Genomic DNA, 19605 nt, shown 5'->3' on the forward strand with positions numbered 1-19605 from the left:
TCATTTCTAAATGTATTGACTAATTGAATGCTGGAATGCTTTAAGAAGGAAAGATAGGAACCAGGATATGAAACCAGTTAGTCTGTGGCATGATGTTATCTCTGTAGAGTCCTAGAGCTAATAATCAGCAGAGGAAAGGGCAGTAACGAAGGGCACTTTCCTAATAGGACTACAACCAGGTAATTTGTCTGTGAGACAAGATCAAGAGATACACGCTGACCACATTCTTGACTCCATCTCTCCAGCTGTCTTTCTGCATTGCTCCATGAAGCCAGGATGACTTCTGTTCTCAGCCTCGCCCTTCTTGAGGGAGCGCTGTATCAGGCTGCCAGCATGCAACACTCATGGAGGCACAGTGGATCCAGAATGCATGGTGGGGAGGGAGGACCCTTGGTTGACCAATATGGTCCTGGGGGGTCGTTGTCTGCACGTAGCCACTGGGGTTCGCAGCCTGAGGCACGCCACACTGGAAGGATCAAGGTTTGGAAACATGAGCTCCATGCGTGTGTGTTTGCAGGCCTGCATTAGCTGGGATGGCAGTGGCTGAGGCAGACAAAAGGTGTTAAAACAGCACTGGAACCAAGGGGCAGTGCTCGGCTCCAGCTCTGGGTGGAAGATCTGGTATTTCAGTGTGTGCAGGGCCCCTTCAAAGGGGGCTTTGTGGGCAGTGCTCTTACTAGAAACTTCCCTCCAAGCATTGCCATTATTATGCTTAGAAACAGGAGAAGAAAAACAGCTTGCAAAGTTTAAAACAAAATCTCAAAAAGCAATATTTAAATTTGCAAGTAAGTGAGGTTTTTTTTGACTGCTTTTGATCTGATGATGATCTTATTTCCAAAGTGCAGTGTAATTGTTGCAGCTATGTAAGTTTGCTTACACTTCTGTCTATTAAGGCACAGACTGAAAGATGTTTTGCTATTAGTACCAAAAAAAAAATTGTTTGTCTTCTGGGTAGAAAAATGTCTAACAAATTTCTCACTGGTTTTCATGTGTTAGTGTATTTTTCTTCCTTTTTTTTTTTTTTTCCATCAAGGAAGACAAGAGTTTGTGAATACTTTGGAACTTCTGGATTCTTAATGGTTTTGTTAAGACAGGCCATTGTAAATTCCCATTTATCAATATTGGACATGTTAAAGCAATTTGAGGCTTTGGTGTATTAATAAATTTAAAATTGTGTTCTAAGCAACAGTTATTTGGAAACAACAATCCATGCTGATAATTCCAGAGAAATACGAAACCTTCATAGCTGTTTCTTAAATGTAGGTAAGCTTGAAGCTAAGATTATTTTATGCAGATATCTTTAACTTCAGACAAGTTTTTAAACTTGGATGGAAATCCTTTGCTTTGCAGGTAGACTCTAAAATGTTCTTCACATTTTTCTAAAATTCCTTAAATGTTTAAACTTTTGACTTTCTCTGTTGCAAGTGTTGCTTATTTTTTTAATGTAACGTTTCTCTTTATTCAGTTTGATAGCTGAAAAAGGCAAATTAGGTTCTGTTGTGTAGAAACTTTTGAAGCAGCACTTCCAACTCCTTGTTTCCTTGTTTTGTATATGCTTTAGGCATCTGAAACAAGGGACTAGAAAATGAGACTTAAGAGCGGTGTCTGAGAGAATTGGGTTTTAGTCTGGAGAAAATGAGGCTGAGGTGAGAGCTCCTTGCTGTCTAAAACTACCTGAAAGGAGGTTGCGCCAAGGAGGGTGTCGGTCTCTTTGCTCAGGTGACAGGAGATAGTACACAAGGAAATGGTCTCAGGTTGCTCCAGGGCAGGTTTAGACTGGATGTTGTGAAGAATTTGTTCACAGAAAGGGTGGTTAGGTATCAGAACAGGCAGGGAAGTTGTGCAGTCTCCATCTGTTGGGACATTTAAGAGATGTGTGGATATGGCACTAAGGGACACTACTTAGTTACGGGACTGAGTAGGTCAGGTTAATGGCTGGATTTGGTGATCTTTTCCAGCCTAAATGATTCTGTAAGTCAGTGTGCTCTAGTGATACTCCACAGATTTTGCAGCATTCCAATTACAAATGCAAAGTACTTAGCTGGCTTTTCATTAAAGAACAATTAAAAAGCCTAGGGCATTCTTCTTTCTTTTTTAAGTACATAAAAGTAAGTCAGTAAACACTAATTTTTAAAGTGGGAAATGAGCTTGTGGAACTGTTGGGCTTTGGGGAAGGAAAAAGAGAGGTAATAGTGAGCTCCTCTTGCCCTCACTGAAGTAACGTCTCGCTTAAGAGAGCTTTGGAAGGCCCCCTGTTTAGGACAGTATCCTTATTTCAATTTGTGAAATCCTTTTTCGTCATGATGTACGTGGAAACAAACAAAAAATTGAATCCCTTTGGAGTTAGCTGTTAGAGACAACTCTAAGCTTAGCTTTATCTCTTAACATCTCGGATATGACCTGATTGAAGTGTAGGGTTTAATATTGCTATTAATGTAATCAGTGTTTATACACTGAAATAACTTCATTAAAGCTAGATGTTAATGAGCTAGAAGGGTGTGTATGCTGTTTTAACAACTTGTCCAGCTTGAAAATGCAAGTTATCTCTTTTTAGGGAATTGGTCAGCTTTTCCCAATGTATTTAACCTGAATAACAACTCCAGCTGCTTTAGGTACAAACATGTATGCACACATTTATGTATCATGTCTCATAAGCTTCTCTGTGGCATTCAGAGCTATATTACACAGGTCAGAAAACAAGTTATGGCAAAGAACTTGTAATCTACACGTAGACTGCAATGGAGAAGTAAGACGGAAGGAAAATGTGATGAGGAAGGATAAAGCTTGAAAAGAGGATGTGTGTATGAAATGACTGCCATTCTATATGCGCTGTGGAAAACATGCTCAGTGAGAGAGGAAAATTAGAGCAGTGAGCTTCAACTCGAGGTGGAAGGAACTTTAATGAAGGTGTCAAGGTAATGCATAGGGGGGACTGCAAGAGCAGTAAAGAGCATGTTGGTGAGTCAGGTGGCCGTATCTCAGGTGTAAGAATTCAATATTAATTAAGAAAGCCTTTCATGTGTTATATTTACATGTGCTTACAAATTATATTTTACCCTTTAAATTCGAAGTTATGGAATGATTCAAACTCAAGAATGATCAAAGCATGAAATCTCAGCATTCAATAATAAATGTCTAAAATTGTGTACTGGTCTAAGCTGTATAGAAGACTATTTTTAAAAACTTCTAAAAGCTTAAGTATTAACGAGAAGATGAAAAATAATTACATTTCTCTCTGTGTATGTACACCTACATGTGCGCACACAAGAGGCTGGTGTTCTGAAGACTACATATATAAAATCTGGAAAAAGCTGTAACTCTTTTCCTGGATCAAAATACAGCTATTCCGTTTGTACAGTAGTGGTTTTGATGATATTGATGGTGCTGCTTCATTTTTTATGGTCTTCCAACTCTGTCTTGGGGTGTCAGGGAAACCTTTCTGGTTTTTCTGCCATGGAACTTCAGAAAGTCAGGTAGACGTTAAGGTAATAATTTTCTTTGTAAGAAATATTTTCTTTCTTCTCTTACACCTTTATGGATCACGTGATTGTAGAGAAGGTACAAGGGAGCTATTGCTGAATAATTCACACCTCAATAGCCACTTTCAGGATGCTTTCCTTTCTGAACCCACTGCGTTGAAACTGATACTTGACCAGCCCATACGAGCAGCCAAGTGCAGCAAATGCTGAGCAGTACCAGTGGGTCTGGTGCTGCAGTTCTGAACTATTTGTTTTATGGAGAGAATGTGCATCAACTTGTAGAAGAAAAGCAATTTCAAGTTAATCATCACAATTTCTGATGAATATCTTGCTTCGCATCTTAATAGCACTGTATCATTAAAGTTGGATAAAAAGCCTATGTATTAGACCTGCTTGAAATGTTATTTCATAGTTGGTATCTTTAATAACTAGCTTTCTTAAATGAATTGAAAAATCTGGAGGTTTATTTCAAAAACGTGGTGAAATATGTTGTTCTTGGTGCTGCATGCAGCTTTTTCTGTCCTAATTGCCAGCAGCTTTCAGGTAGTTTAGTTGCCATTGGCATGTTTTTATAGAAGTCTGACTTCAATAACTGGCCAGTTAGTTTTTTTGTGTGCCTGTATAGTTCTAAGCATATCGAGTTGTATACAGATACAGTTGTAATTCTTCAAAATACAAAGTTGCTGTATGTTACTGTGGGAGAAAAGGGAGGATTTGGCAAACAGCTCTTGGAGAGCTGTATACCTTATTAGGCTGAGGTTACTCGGCCTTGAGCTCATCTTTAATCATGGTTTTGTCAGCAGTTTAATTAACCAAGCAACACTTTTCCTACTGATTTAAATAGACTAAATATCAGATAACCCAGTCATCTGGAATCTTGTTTTAAAAAAAGCCCTAGATTTTTTTTCTTTAAGTTTACATTCTGTTGCTGTAGTATTAATAAATGCCTGGATCATTTGTTTGTTGTGCAGCTTCCCTCTCAGTGGCAACTGTACTTCAGTACTATGCATCAAAGACGTGATCACCTGTAGATCTGGTTCTGTTTTACGTGCAGCCTTGCTTTGCATCTGCACTGCTCTATTTTTGTTGTCAATTGAGATTGTGTCCACTGTAACACTAGAGTGTAAAGCTGTAAACTATGCATAAAGAGGATTTACCTTTCATTTGCATAGGATCTATAAATCAAGCTGTGTATTAAATATACTTGCATTTGTCAAGACGAGTCCTATATTTAAAAAAAAAAAATCTCCTGATGTTTCCTCTGATTCAGAAATCTTGTGTTTCAGTGCCTGACTAATCTCTGCCTTGCTGATGCTTTTTGAACGAGCTTCGTATGTGAAAGCTCTACTAATCCTTGTACTTACTGTTTGAATGTTTGCTACAGGAAGCGAGCAGCTGCAAAGCATCTAATAGAGCGCTACTACCACCAGTTAACTGAGGGCTGTGGAAATGAAGCCTGCACGAATGAATTTTGTGCTTCCTGTCCAACTTTTCTCCGTATGGATAACAATGCAGCAGCCATTAAGGCCCTCGAGCTTTATAAGATTAATGCAAAACTCTGTGATCCTCATCCCTCCAAGAAAGGAACGAGCTCAGCTTACCTAGAAAACAATTCCAAAGGTGCCCACAACAATTCCTGCACTGACAGAAAAATGAACAAGAAGGAAATGCAAGGCCCAAGAGATGACTTTAAAGGTAAGATGTCGTTTTAGATTCTTCCTAAAATAGAACACATTTAATATGCGCAAGTGTAAGTCTACAGATGTCAGCGTGGTGGTGTCTTTTTGATTCCTTAAATAAAATACAGTATTTGACCTTCAAATATTTTGCTATAGGTTCTATAAAGTGGCTGGGTTACTGATGAACACCGATTCCAAATCTGGATCTTCACTACATCTCTGTTAAAATTCATAAGCATTCTGAGATGACCATTTCTACAGATATGGAGATTTTTAAGTGCTGTTGTAGGCCTATTTTAGTTCAGTTAATTTGCCTAGTTTTGTAACTGCCCTGTAGTTAACGGGCTGTAAAATGTATATTTTGACTATTCCTGTTTCTGTGTTAAGAAACGTAAGATGAACAAAATGATACAATGGATAATAGGCTTGAACAGTGGATTTTTTTGGAAGAGGAAATAGGACTAATAAAACCTTGGGAGTGTCCACTGGAGATTTGTTTTGGACTATCATTGGCATTAACATATACCCTTCTCATGATCTACAGTTAACCCTTAATGCAAAGCTGTGTCTTTGCTAAATGGCAAACCTTCCAGTTATGATGACCAGACATATTTGCAAAGGAAGTTGTTTAAGGAAGCACTGGAGAAAGAGACCACTGCATAAGATATCTTGATTGTTACCTAAAAACAGACATCTTAAAAAATAAAAAAATAAAATAAAATAATGCATCTACCAAGTGAAAAAAGTTAAAATATTTAAGCCAGAGTGGGGGAGAGAATTCCAATTCTGTACATCTTTTCAGACTTCTTCTTAGTTTGTTTGTTTGTTTTTTAAAAAAAAAACAACTCTGCTATCAGGAGTCTGCAAGAATCAGTTTAATTGTGACCAAAATCTGTGATGCAAAAAGAAATTCTAAGGTAACTGAAATTAGAGCTATTAACCGATGAGCAGACTTAATGTTGTAGTAAATGGTTTAAGCACAGAAGTTTAGATCCATTTATTTTTGCTAAAGAAAGTGAAACCATTTACAGCAAAGAATTAAGAAGGCTTGCAGAATCAGCAGTGAAGTGTAGCTCTGTTATAGGAGACCTGAGATGCTCCAGTCAATACTAGCATTAGTTTGTTCTTTAGCTGATGTAAGCATGTGTGCCCAAATTATTTATGATCTGAGTAAGCAAAGAAGCAAACAGTAGGGAGGGGAAAATGGAAGCCAGTGTAGCATTAGACTGGCCAGAGAGGCATTTGGTCTGTTCTCTGACTTGTCTCTTAGTTTGGTTGTTTCTGATGAAGATGTTTACATACAGGATTTTATTCCTCTACCCCACTCTGCCATCCTCTCTCCACGATGCAGATATGTAAGAGTCTTTGCACTCCAGAGGCACTCCATTGTCTAAAGCAATGACTCAGATTTCATGTATTGTAGAGTCACAAGTGCGGACCTGTCTTTGTAGCTGTATGGCCAGAGCATTAATGCATTGTTTAATACAATTGTGACTCTTACTTACCTGGGGAAAGGAATCACATTTAAGGAATCAAGCACTCTAGATTTCTATTCTAAATTACTGGAATCACCTCTGAAGCTTGTTTTCATGTGTGAGTATGTCATGGAGTAGCATTAGAGCAAGGTTTGAGAGGAACCGTTTACTGTGTTGGATCATTTAGTTGTAGTAGAAGGATTGAGAGAAGGTGTGTAAAGCTCGCAGTCAAATGTCAGTAAAAACTGACTTCAATAGAAAGGAAGCTTCAGTTATGTCTGGCTTACTCTGCAGATGATCAGTATTGGATACAGACCTGTCAGATGCTGATCACTGCTATAAAGTAAAATGGGGCAGGCCCTTACAGCAGCTCAGTTGGAGCATGGTCACAGAATATGACTTAAAGCTGTTACGAAACTGCTTCTGCTAATACTAAATATTTTAACAGGAAATAGCACATGGTTTCTTACTTAAATACTACAAATCTGTTAAAGAAAAAAAAGGGGGGGGGTGAAATTGTGTTGAAAGCATGGGAATTTAAAATGTGTTGTTAAACTGTCAGCTTTATTGATAATTTCTGTGCTATAAGTAACTTCCATGCTGTGGAGTCAGTGAAGAGTGTAGTCCTTGTTTTGAGGACCTAAGGCATAGAACAATCTGTATCAGCAGCTAAGTTTATTTTAGGCAGGTTTGCTGCTTGCATACGCATGGCAACAGATAAAAATAGGAGATATATTAGGACTGAATCCCTTCGTAATATTTTCAATGCTGTTATTTATTTAGCAGGACAGATTTTAGTTTTGAAGCTTTTTCCACTGTCTTCATATTTGTTGGAAGTCAATCTCAGTAGCGTGACATAAGCTTATTTTTTCCTGTGTTACATGTGCTCTAAGAATGATTTTGGGTCTCTGCAAAAATCAATAAATTGTCTCTCTGCATGATTTAGTTTGTATTTTCAACTAAATGACTGCTTAGAATGAATGTTAAGGTAGGTAATCCCATTTCAAAATATTTAAACATACACTGTATCTAAGTATATATATTAAGATGATACAGTTAATACTTTCTTCAGAGGTGGTTTTACTGCTGGTGTTGATGGATACAGTGATGTGATGCATGTTCTCAGCTCTGCAGAGATTACACAAATTCGGTTTTCATTTGATGTGCCAGTTTGGAAGAATCTGAATGTTTAAACTAGATTGGCTTTTCAGTGTCTGATCATGTGTTTGGTGGTAATCCTACTCTAAGTCATCACCTGATGCACATACATCTGTGGGTGCTGCTTGAGAAACAGCAGAGAAAACTGTATAATGCTTTCTCCTTCCCTTAATAAAGAGAAAGGAAGATTCAGGTTAGCAAATGTATCCCCAAACGAGCTATTGCACTTGGAGAGGAGGGAACAGGTACTTGGAGCCTGTGCTGCTGTTCTGTGTGTAAACCAGCTTGACCATCTGAATAGCAAGTTGATGGGTGCGCTTCAGCAAGACCTAGTGGACAGAGAAGTAATTCACCTGCCCGTCTGTGTGTGTGATTTAGAAGGCAGCATGCATTTCTAAACATGTAGTGTGTTTTTTTGAATGATTTTCAGGTATGTTCAATATTTATATTTATATACACACACACTGCAGAAAATGTTAGAAATGGAAATAAGCAAGAAATCGCATATTCAATCATATGCAACAAAACAAATTGAATCTTTTCAAGATCTGTTGTTAAGAAGTGGGGAAGTGTGTTGATTAAATACGTGCTCTGAAAAAAAATTGATAGTTCAGTTCAGATGGTTTAATGACTTGCCTGTTAGTTGTGCAGTATTGTTACTGTCTTAAGATGTTAAACTTTGAAATTCTTACTGATTGCCCTAGTTGCTCTTGGTTAGACAATATAGTACTGTTAAATGTGACCAAATGTAGTCAATCAAAAGCCAGTGAAACAATTTTACAGTCACAGTATGTTCTCTGATTCGCATCCACAAATGAAATATTACACAAAAGAATTGTGAAAGAAGTTATGATTCTTCATGCTATTGAAATTGAAATATGTTTTGAATTTATCAAGTGCTGACGCTGTTTTTTCTAAAGTGTGTTAATGATATGATATACGTATTTCATGAGTAGAGCAAATAAATAGCTTATTTTTTTTAATTTTATCTTGATACAATTAAAATATTTCATCTCTTTGTAGATGTGACTTTTCTAACAGAAGACAAGATATATGAAATTCTTGAACTATGTCGAGAGAAAGAGGATTATTCCCCTTTAATCCGGGTGATTGGGAGAGTGTTTTCTAGTGCTGAAGCATTGGTACAGAGTTTCCGAAAAGCCAAGCAGCATACGAAGGAGGAGCTCAAGTCCCTTCAAGGAAAGGATGAAGACAAAGATGAAGATGAAAAGGAAAAAGCTGCATGTTCAGCTGCTGCTATGGAAGAAGATTCAGGCGCATCGTCGTCGTCATCATCAAGAATAGGTGATAACACACAGGGAGACAATAACCTCCAAAAATTAGGCCCCGATGAAGTGTCTGTAGATATTGAAGCAGTCAGGCGGGTCTATGATAGATTACTTTCTAATGAAAAAATAGAAACTGCCTTTTTAAATGCACTTGTGTACTTGTCACCTAATGTGGAATGTGACTTGACTTACCATAATGTGTACTCTCGGGATCCTAACTATCTGAATTTGTTTATAATCGTTATGGAGAATGGCAATCTTCATAGCCCTGAATACCTGGAAATGGCTCTGCCGTTGTTTTGCAAAGCAATGAGCAAGCTACCCCTTGCAGCCCAAGCAAAACTGGTCAGATTGTGGTCTAAGTATAGAGCAGACCAAATTCGGAGAATGATGGAAACGTTTCAGCAGCTTATTACTTACAAAGTCATAAGCAACGAGTTCAATAGTCGTAACCTAGTGAATGACGATGATGCTGTTGTTGCTGCTTCAAAGTGCTTGAAAATGGTTTACTATGCAAATGTAGTAGGAGGGGATGTGGATACAGATCATAATGAAGAGGAAGATGAAGAACCCATCCCGGAATCAAGTGAACTAACTCTTCAAGAGCTGTTGGGTGAGGAAAGAAGAAATAAAAAAGGTCCTCGAGTGGACCCTCTGGAAACTGAACTGGGTGTTAAAACTATAGATTGCAGAAAACCACTTATTCCTTTTGAAGAATTTATTAATGAACCACTGAATGATGTGCTAGAAATGGACAAAGACTACACTTTCTTCAAAGTAGAAACAGAAAACAAATTCTCTTTTATGACTTGTCCCTTCATATTGAATGCTGTTACCAAGAACCTGGGATTGTATTACGACAATAGGATCCGGATGTACAGTGAGCGACGCATAACTGTGCTCTACAGCTTAGTTCAAGGACAGCAGCTCAACCCGTACTTGCGACTCAAAGTGAGACGTGATCACATCATAGATGATGCACTTGTCCGGGTAAGTCCTGCGGCAGCAACGTGGAGCTCTGGTTGGTTGGGTTTGACTAGCACAAACTGCACAGGCTTCCACTAACTGGAAAAGACTGTGGGTGGATCTGGTGTTTCATGTACTAGATTTCCTCTGCAAGAATCTCATATGGCTTTACTCTATTAAGTTTGAATTCTGAGCGTGTTGCTGGAGACTTGCATGGTCAGTAGAACCAGTTTTGCTCGGAGCGCTTGCATCAAAGAGTTCTTGACCCTCGTTAACAGGTTCCTGGCTGTTACACATCTTAATGCAGAGGGTGACCAAATTCTGCTTCAATGCCTTATTTTCTGTGTCCTCTGCACTGGATCATCTTTTAATAATATTTTTTTTTCAGGTGGAAGTTTGAATTAAAACCTTTCCTTTCAGTTGTGTACTATTCTTGTGACTTGTGATCTTCTAGGTGTAAAGTGTGTGGAGTGACTACTTGATAAGTAGAACTTCGCTTCCCTAAGCCTTGTTGGTATTTGGTGCAAATAATGACTGAGAAAGGGGAAGTAAGACCTGTTAGTACTTGAGAACTGTGAGAGCAGCCTGTTTCTGAATATGCTGGCTTCTTAAGGTAAAACTTAAAAATCCTTGTTCATGCCTTTTTTGAAGATGGGAGTTGTGCAGAATACAAACTGAAGAATATTTCACACAAACTTCTTTCATAACTAGGTCCCTTAATTTCAGGACTTTTCTTCCCTTTATTTTTTTGCTTAAAGCTGTTGGTTTTTTTTTTTTTCAGTAGCTCATTTTTCTGTGTTCTGTTAAAAGCACAACAGTCCTTGCAAACTTTTAAACTTTGATTTTAAAGCATGTTGCTAAAGAGCCAGACAAGGATGTATTTGGAGAGAGTTTGGGGACAGTACAACTTCTTGCTTCTCAACCCAACGCTGCTTCTATTTAACTGCTGCCAAAGGTCAGTTGGGAGAGCCCTGTGTGAGCTCCCACCTTGATTTTCATTGTACATCTGAATCTCTGAGTCAGCTACTTCATGCTAATTGCTAATATCATCACTTAGCATGGAAAACTTTTGTCTCGAATACCAACAGGTGTGTTGGGGATTTTACAGTTATTGTATCAGGCAAGCGGAAAAAATACTGTTGTAAGATTAAGCTTTCCTGCGTACCAGTTTTCTGATTTAAAAATTCTCTTTGTAGTGTCACTCTCTGAGTTTCACTCTCTGAGCTTACATTTGTGCCCTGTTAGGTTTTGTCACCTTGAAGTAAAGAGGTTTTTCATTGATGCTCTTCAGCTTTGAGATATGTAAATATTAGAAAAGAGGGAGCAGCCTCTCTTCTGGAGAGGATTGGTGCAGCTGCTACATCTCAACTGAGCTACAGCAGACATCAGTGCAGCCTCTTGGTCTGCTGGAAACTTAGGTAATTTAAATCACTTGAAAGTCAAGCATACGAATTTAAATTGCAATGCATGTGCAGCAGCCCTAGCACAGCCCAGCAGTCTACAAATACATGCCTGGGCAGTTGCCATGGATCCTCTTATGGATGTTAATTTCAGCTGTCAGAGCGTGTTAAATTATGGTGATCTGACTGTCAAAAACCAAAGGAGGGTAAGAATTTTAGACTGTTTATTCTGAGACAAAAAAAATGGAGAGAAAATACAAAGGTTCTAAATTCAAGCCGTCCGAGCTGAGGTGTTAGTGAAAGCAGGTGGAGCCCAGGCACTTCCCAAAAGCGGAAAATGGATTATCTTCAAGATGAAGGAAGACTCACCCTCCCTAGGAAGGGAGCTGTACATGACATTTCAAACGCATGCATCAAGGTACCTGTTGTGAAATGATGTGGATTGAGGAAAAAATGTGTTGATAAAAACAACCACTTGATACAGAAGTCATATCTATCGACGTGTTTTAGCTGACAATAAGGTATCAGTGCTCAAGGAAGAGACTTCAAGTATTTCTGAGGAAGCATTGAGAAAGGAGGGAATGAAAAAATACAGTGTCTCTGTTTAACATGTGCTTATGTCTCTTCTGCATTTGTTTCCTATTTTAATATCAAAGGATGTAATAGAAATCCAGAGAATTTATGGTCTCTTCAGAGAGATGATGAAGTCCTCTTAAAGGAAGATGGATGACATGACATAAAAGAATGATGTAAATCTGCTGGTAGCTGGACAAGTGTAGTCAAGGAAATACATCCACACTGTTGTCTTTGCACTTAATTCAGCAGCTGCCTGATTGCTCAGTTTCAGAATTGCATGCTGCTGTTATAAGCACTTCCTATAATAAATTCAGAACACCAATCTGTTTCCGCTTCCTAATTGGCATGAAATGGGTTAGGACAATCCTCAGTATTGCGTCCCAATCGGGAGTGACTTCCTCTGCCTCTGACTGCAGCGAAGATGGAACTGTAGGTCAAAGGCAGGCTGGATGCTGTTAGCGATGGCTGCAGTTTCAGGTATGATGTTGAACTTTGGAAGGGTCTCAGTAACTGTTAAAAAATTTGCCAAGATAAGTCTTCAATCATAAAAGCAAAGTCTTAAACCTGTTCAGTGACAAAACAGTTTCTAAGCATGCTTAAATTACAGGTAAGAAGTACTATTTCTGGTATTTTACCCATACACTCTTTGCTTATGGGGTTTTTATTTAGTGAAACTGTTTGTATGAATTCCTATAGACCTGTTTAAATTGTAAGTAATTTTATGCTCATGTCAGCAGACTGGTGTTTTTAGAGAATATTTACTGCAGGCTTTGTTTGGCTGTATGTGGAATTCCTTGGACAATTTCACGATGAAGGCATTCTCAGAAATATTGATTAAAGCGAGGTTGAGATGATCTTACTCATGTTTTCTTTATCAGCAGTGGATATTTTTAAAGTGAATGCATCAATCAGCTTTCATAATTCATATTAGCAAATGGACTGAGTGCAGGTCTTTGCTAATTAGTCGAGCTGGATTTACCTCCATATTTAATATTTAAACTTCAGGAGTTCATTGTGTACATCTTGCTTTTTGGACTTCATTAAAACAAACATGAACTTGGAATGTTTTTAATCATGGTAGGGTTATTTTTCCTAGAATTTGAAGTAATGCCCTTTAAGTACTTGTTTAAAGCTGCTTTTTAATAAGCAAGTTGTAGTTTTCCCTGTAATTAATATAGATAAGAAAAAAAACTTCATTTATAAATTCATTGTTCAATTTCTTTGCATGTATGAAACATATTTTTCTGATTTTTTTTAATTGAAATGGACTTAATGAAACAGTAAGTATGTAATACAAAGAAAGACTGTGTACTTAGCTATATGTACGTTATTCTGAAAAGCCCTCAGAGGGGAAATGGTCAAGTGTTAGTCCTCACTTTTATTACAGAGCTCTTACACTCGGGAGTTGGCAGCTCAGTTTGCAGTCCTAGAAAGCAGCTGATGTGTTCTTACATCTAATGGGTTTCTTTCAAGAGGTTAGCTGGACTACAACCAAGCCACATTAGGTGGATGTGGTGGTAATGAAAGGTTTATCCTTAAATCCCTTCTGCTGCTTTTTCATCCCCCAGCAGTTCGTTCTTTCATCCCCTTCCTCCGAGTTGACTGTCTTATTTTGCACAGATTATGTGGATTTATCCTCAGGTAGCAGTAATGGAAATGGTTTGAGTTATGACATGTGAGTTCCCCAAGTGGAAAATGCGGTGGGTTCCTCCAGCAGGATCTGGCTGGTACTTGCTTGCAAGCTAGAAATTCACTTTGACAAATTTGGTGTTGAATTCAGGCAGCTGGCAGGCAGCCAGCCTCTTCTAGGTGCAAATGACTCTGCTAAATGCATTGGTGAGTGAAAGCTCCTATGTGACAACTCAAGCCAGTGTGCAGATTCTCACGGGATGCTAAAACCAAGCACTCCAGGAGCTTTAACATGTTCTTTGAGACTGAGTTGTTTTTTGTGTGTGCAACTGAAAATCTCAGCCCTTAGCGTGCCTTGGTTGCGTGCAGACTGTGTACATCACTACAGCCAGATGTAAAATCTACTGGCAAGCATATGTGTGAACCATGAAATGCAGCTTGAGGGGCTGCTCCTTAGCCACTTTTTAAGTACTACTCACATGTAGTTCTGCACGTGCACAAAATGTGCTGCCTGACAAACGTCACGATGTGTCTCTAGTACTTTGAACCTTGGAGCAGTTGTAGTCACTTTTACCTTGTAGCGTGAAGAGTATTCCTGCCACTGCTTCTGAACTTGTGTGTTATGTTGGAGCTTCCTATCTTTCAGGGAAACCCAGTGCTGTTCCGTAAGCAAAGAAAACCGTACGGTCTGCTGTGTTGTGGCACGTTAACATATTTAAGCCAACAAAAAACACTTGTTTGTATAACATCATGCCTCAACTTCTTAGCCTTTGATTTTGTATATACTCAGTTTTTGACGGTTATGCTTCAGACAGTTACAGAGATGCTTTCTAGGAAGTTGCTGGAAAATACACTGACTTTACCTCCAAGGCCAAACCATCATGACAGAAAACATCAGCTTCTAAAACTTTGGGAGTCCACATCCATGCAGATTGGGTTTATCCAGCAGCATCTGTGTTGGTGTGGCCAAGACAGCTCCATTTGTTTAAAAAAATAATAATCTTTTAAACTCTTTCATACTTCCTTGCTATGGAAGCAATGCAGTTTTACTAAAATGCACTGCCTCTACTGTTGTGGTGGTGTCTTCTACTGAGTTTCATTTATTTTCTTGTTAGGTGTCAGTTGAGAGAAATGGATATTCAAAGGAGCAGCTAAATCTGTGACTTTCAGTTGAGCAGCTTAGCAACGTTGTCCTCATAAAATCTGCTTCAAGGAACATTACTAGGCTTTGACTCACAATACGGGCCTTTTGGTAATCCCTTATCTGACTTCCTCGCAGATGTTCAGCACGGTGTTTCAACCAGTGTTGCTCAACTCGGTGTTTCCTTCCCATTTTTTAATACTGCCATTTCTTTTATGCTGCTCATTACAGCCTGGTTCCCAGCCAAAAATAACTTCCATTTTTTTTGACTGCTACGTGTATGTAAATATGAGCATTTTCTTTAAAGTAAATGTGTTTCCATGACACAAAAATCTTTATACCATGTCAAAAGGGTTGCTGTCCCCCCAAAAAATACATAGGCAATACCTGCCTTCTCAGAACTCATCAACGTTTGTAAAACTTCCACAAGAGTAAATTGGTGGTGGTATATCCTGAAAAGCCAATGAACTCACGACTGGGAAGAAAAAAAGTATTAGTGTACTTGTAAGAACAAATTCAAAAGGAGAACATCTCTCTAATATATAACTGGTACTTAAGGTCTGTAAATCACTAGTGTTGTTTTTAAAATAATAATAAACTGCTGTATTTAGAACATGGCTTGTGCTCTGTCCTATTCAGGAGCAAAATTCTCCTTACACATTTGTAAGATGCTAAATGTAAAGATTTACGTGAAAGGCAAGATGCAAAACTACATTGATGTGGGAAGCATATGATAAGAGTATCAAGTTGGAGGGAACTGCAACATGGTCTTGCAGCAGAAGTATGGTTGGTTTAAAAAATACAGTGAACTTCGGTTTTAAAAAAAAGTTTTTTTGGTCTCCTTTGGGGCTAAAATGGCTCATGGCAAGTGATATGATGTAGGATATCAAATGGACGGACTATTTAATATAGTATATAACTAAGTTTTTCCAGAGACTCTTGTAATTTAATGTACATCTCTATCTAGTAACCTGACCTCACTTGCTTTCGTTTGTGGAGACTTCATAGCTAACCTCTGTTTATATAACTGAGATTTATATTCTAAGGGGTTACCCTCTGTGTAGCTCATCTAGGTTATAGATACTCTGTATCTGCCCTTCCTGATACTGGTTTTCAATACCAGTTGGTGTGATTCTTTCCCCATGTGCTCCTTTTGCATGAGGAGCTTCAAAGCCTCCAGACCCGTAATGCTCCCCACCTTCAGCTCAGTCACTCTCCTGCCCTGCTGTGCTGCTCGTGACGTGGCTGGCCCATTACCTTGGTGTCAGCAGGAGAAAATGGCTCAGGAGAAAGCATCTCGCTGGTGGCATCGCTTCCTTCTTTGTCCTCTTTGTTCCTGTTTTCCTTCACACTCCTGTAGTCTGATTCTGGGGCATAAGGGATGTGTTGGTACATGTGTGGATAAGGTAGGGTAGTGAAATAAAAAGAGGTTCAGCATGTTAAGAACACGTACCGGTAAGTGCAGTTAGCACCATCCTGGATTGTAGGCAGATCTTGCCAGGAATATGGTCTTTGCAGATTGTACAGGTCCTTCTGTGCCTTACATTACTGCTGTTGAATTTTCTTCTGCACATGGGTATGTATAATAATGCTGCACAGGTTTGACCAATATGTTTGTGCTGCTAAGCAGCACATTTCTTGGCAGGTAAAAAAAAATATTCTTTAATAACTTGTAATTTAATGAAAGGATACATTTCTGTTGGGGGAAAAGGTGTTACAGACCTGTAATGGCCTGCACATAGGAATGAAACTCTTTCCTATGAAACATCATAACTTCTGTGTGATTTTACCTGAATTTTCAACTCCAAGGAAGCAATGCAGTAGGTCTGTGTGAAAGCACTGAAATAAAAAGAGCGAGATATTTCTGAGACTTCTTCGCAAGGGTCAGGAGGAAAGGGAATTCATTTAACTGTAATATTCATGTCCTTTTATTTGTGTTTTTTTTCCTACCTCTGTTAGTAAGGTGTGACTACTTTTCAAAGGCATGTCTGCTGTCTTCCACTCTTAAGTTATCACACAAAGGTTCCAGAAACAAATCTTTGTGGTCCCTTTGCAAAACCTTTTGTTGTCAGCTGCGTAGATCAAACTGCAGTCTCTTGTAGTCAGATGAATTTAGTTAACCCAGCAGTGCACCTTGTTTTCGTATGGTTTTCTGTGAATTTTGTCCAACATATTGCTAACTTACTTGAAATAAGTGCTTAGAAGAATGGAAATGGAGAACGCTAGCAGGCTTAGCTGGCTAACAGATAAGATCTTCGGTAAGTTTCTTGCTGCGTTAATCCCCAAATGCTAATACCTGCTTAACGTGATTTAGCATTACTGTTGTTTTCTGATGTTTTACAGTTGTGATTTATGCTTGCTTTCTTCTTAGGTTTGGAGAGTAGATGTTAATGTAGTTAACCTGATAAGCCATTGGGATGTACTAATGAAATAATTTCATCTGTTCACTCAATAGCTAGAGATGATTGCCATGGAAAATCCTGCAGACTTGAAGAAGCAATTGTATGTTGAATTTGAAGGAGAGCAAGGGGTAGATGAAGGAGGTGTTTCCAAAGAATTTTTTCAGCTGGTTGTGGAAGAAATCTTCAATCCAGATATTGGTATGTTACCTTCGCTTCTGAGTAATTAGTAAGCTCTTTGCAGTGCCTTTCTACGTTTGCTGCTTCTTTTCCCTGAAGTTCCCCAGATTCCTTGGTGACTGAGAGTACTTGACACATTAAAGCTCAGTGTTTTGCCGTCAGTCATCCTCCTATGGAGCAATGATGAAAGGCATAACTGTGTGTAGTTAGAGAAAGCTGCCATTGTTTGCTTAAATATAAGTCAGTAGTGCAGGGTTCCTTTGCAGGGTTCCTTTGTTTGTTCTCTCACTTTTCTCCTCGCTTTGCTTTGTGATTAGCTTCTAGAATTAGTAAGCAAACCAGAGAGGAAGAACTTCTGCAATAAAACCAGAGTAGGACTATGGTGAGTTTTTGAGTTATTTCCTCCCCTTCCCCCAGCTTAAGAAAATACATTTTTATATATATGTTCAAGAGTTTCAGTTCTTCTAATGATTTAAACTAAAATGTCTCTAGTTTGACAGTAGTGTCAAACTTGAGTGACTAAGATATATCAAACTGTTCCTAGTTCTTCTTAACCAACTACAAGGTTTTTATATTTGTTTTAAGTCACATTTCCATTTTTTTATTTTTCCCTTGCTCCCTGCACCAGTCTCTTACACTTCTGTTTTTATTCATGCACATACATGCTTTTAATATGCAGCTTGCCTGCAGTTGTGGAAGAATTTAAATGATTGCATTATTGTGAATGTTCTCTCAGGACAGAAATCAGACCTACTGGGATTCTGTCATAATTTCATGACTACATGGAATGTGATGTCATGTTTTAGTTCCTCTAATCTAACTCAACAGCTTGTGGCCATCAGTTAACGTGGTCATCAAACTTTTTTTTTTAAAAAGCTGTTGTTCTTAGTTTTGTAGCTTAGAAAATTGTCTAGGAAATAGGTATTTGTTTTGACCAGATGAAGGAGGAAGTCCCCAGACGTGTTAACAGAATCTGGATCTTGGGACTTGCCCTTTGCCATACCGAGGCAGGTGCTTGTAACAAGTGACACAGACTCAGTCTTACTCACTCCAAAAACTGCTGTTGGAATCAGATTTGGAATCTGAGTTAAAGGTTATCTGGAACATATTAAAGAATGGCAAAATAAGGAAATCTTAGTACTTTGTTCAAGTACTGTTTCCCATGTGAAATGTTTGTTTTAACCTGAGTTTATCTAAAAAGAATTTATGTGGGTTTCTTAATTGTGCTATATATTGAATAGACCTGTGTAATAACTGAAGTCTGGTTCAGCTAAGATTTAGCTCGTGTATGTACATTCCTTCTAGATAAAGACAGATAACAGATTAGGTGTATGTGCATGGTTTATTTTTTTTAATTAGAAATACAAACAATTACAAGCATTTTTGTATTTATATCAACTTTGCCAACAAAAATAGCTTTTGGTGTAAATATGTAAAATCAGAAAATGTAGCTTGCTTTCACATTCTTTCCTTTTGCACATATTAATATCACCATGGTGTATGCGGTATATAAGCTGTTGTACTGTGACTTCTGCTGACTTGCGAATGCTTCATTTACCAGTGATAGAAATCCTTTAAATAGAATTTAAAACATCTGCCTAATAGGTGTGTGTGATGTTTATTATAATAGTTCTTTGCTAGTGCACTTCAAATATTCTCATATTAAACTACCTTAAAGTTTTTGTCAAAAAAACACAAAATCACAAAGTATTAGATTTATGACCAACAATTCTCACGGGAAGAGAAGGAATAACTTCATCTAATTCATAGCAGCATTACAAAATTGTTTTCCCTTTGTTGCATTTTCCCCTTATTGCAGCTTTTCTTTCTTCTGGTGTTACATTGTAATTTTAATGTACAATAGTTTCAATTTGGGTCAATGAATAATGTTACATTTCATTTTAGTCTTTCCAGATGTGAGTATGGGTAAACTGTTAGTCCTTCATTATTATACATTTTCTGGAATTGTTTGTTTTCACTGTTTAACTGTTTCATCATCTTCCAGAAAGTACAAGTCATTGCTTTTATTATGCCAGTAATCCAGAAGCTGCCTAAACTTCAGCCAATTCAGAAAATGGAACACAGGCCTCTGTTTAATGTTTCTCCTTCATATGTTTACGTTGCTCATCTATCTCTGATTTCCAGTTTACTTGCCTGATGTGTTAGTCTGCTGTTTGTGTTGCCGTTGATAGCTGACCCTGTCCTAGTACTTTGCTGAGATAAATAATCTTCTA

At 38.2% G+C, this 19605-nt stretch overlaps 1 protein-coding gene across 9 annotated transcripts in view; it reads left to right on the forward strand.

The window, feature by feature from the left end:
- UBE3A (ubiquitin protein ligase E3A) overlaps window positions 1-19605 on the forward strand; it is a 47836-nt gene that overhangs the window by 22256 nt on the left and 5975 nt on the right. For all 9 annotated transcript variants that reach the window (XM_072030600.1, XM_027446704.3, XM_027446718.3 and 6 more), the window contains 3 exons: window positions 4864-5174; window positions 8815-10070; window positions 17248-17392. In XM_072030600.1, coding sequence (XP_071886701.1) covers window positions 4864-5174; window positions 8815-10070; window positions 17248-17392 — 1712 coding nt within the window. The remainder of the gene's footprint in view (window positions 1-4863; window positions 5175-8814; window positions 10071-17247; window positions 17393-19605) is intronic.

This window comes from Anas platyrhynchos, chromosome 1, assembly GCF_047663525.1.
Source record: "Anas platyrhynchos isolate ZD024472 breed Pekin duck chromosome 1, IASCAAS_PekinDuck_T2T, whole genome shotgun sequence".
Taxonomy (NCBI): Eukaryota; Metazoa; Chordata; class Aves; order Anseriformes; family Anatidae; genus Anas; species Anas platyrhynchos.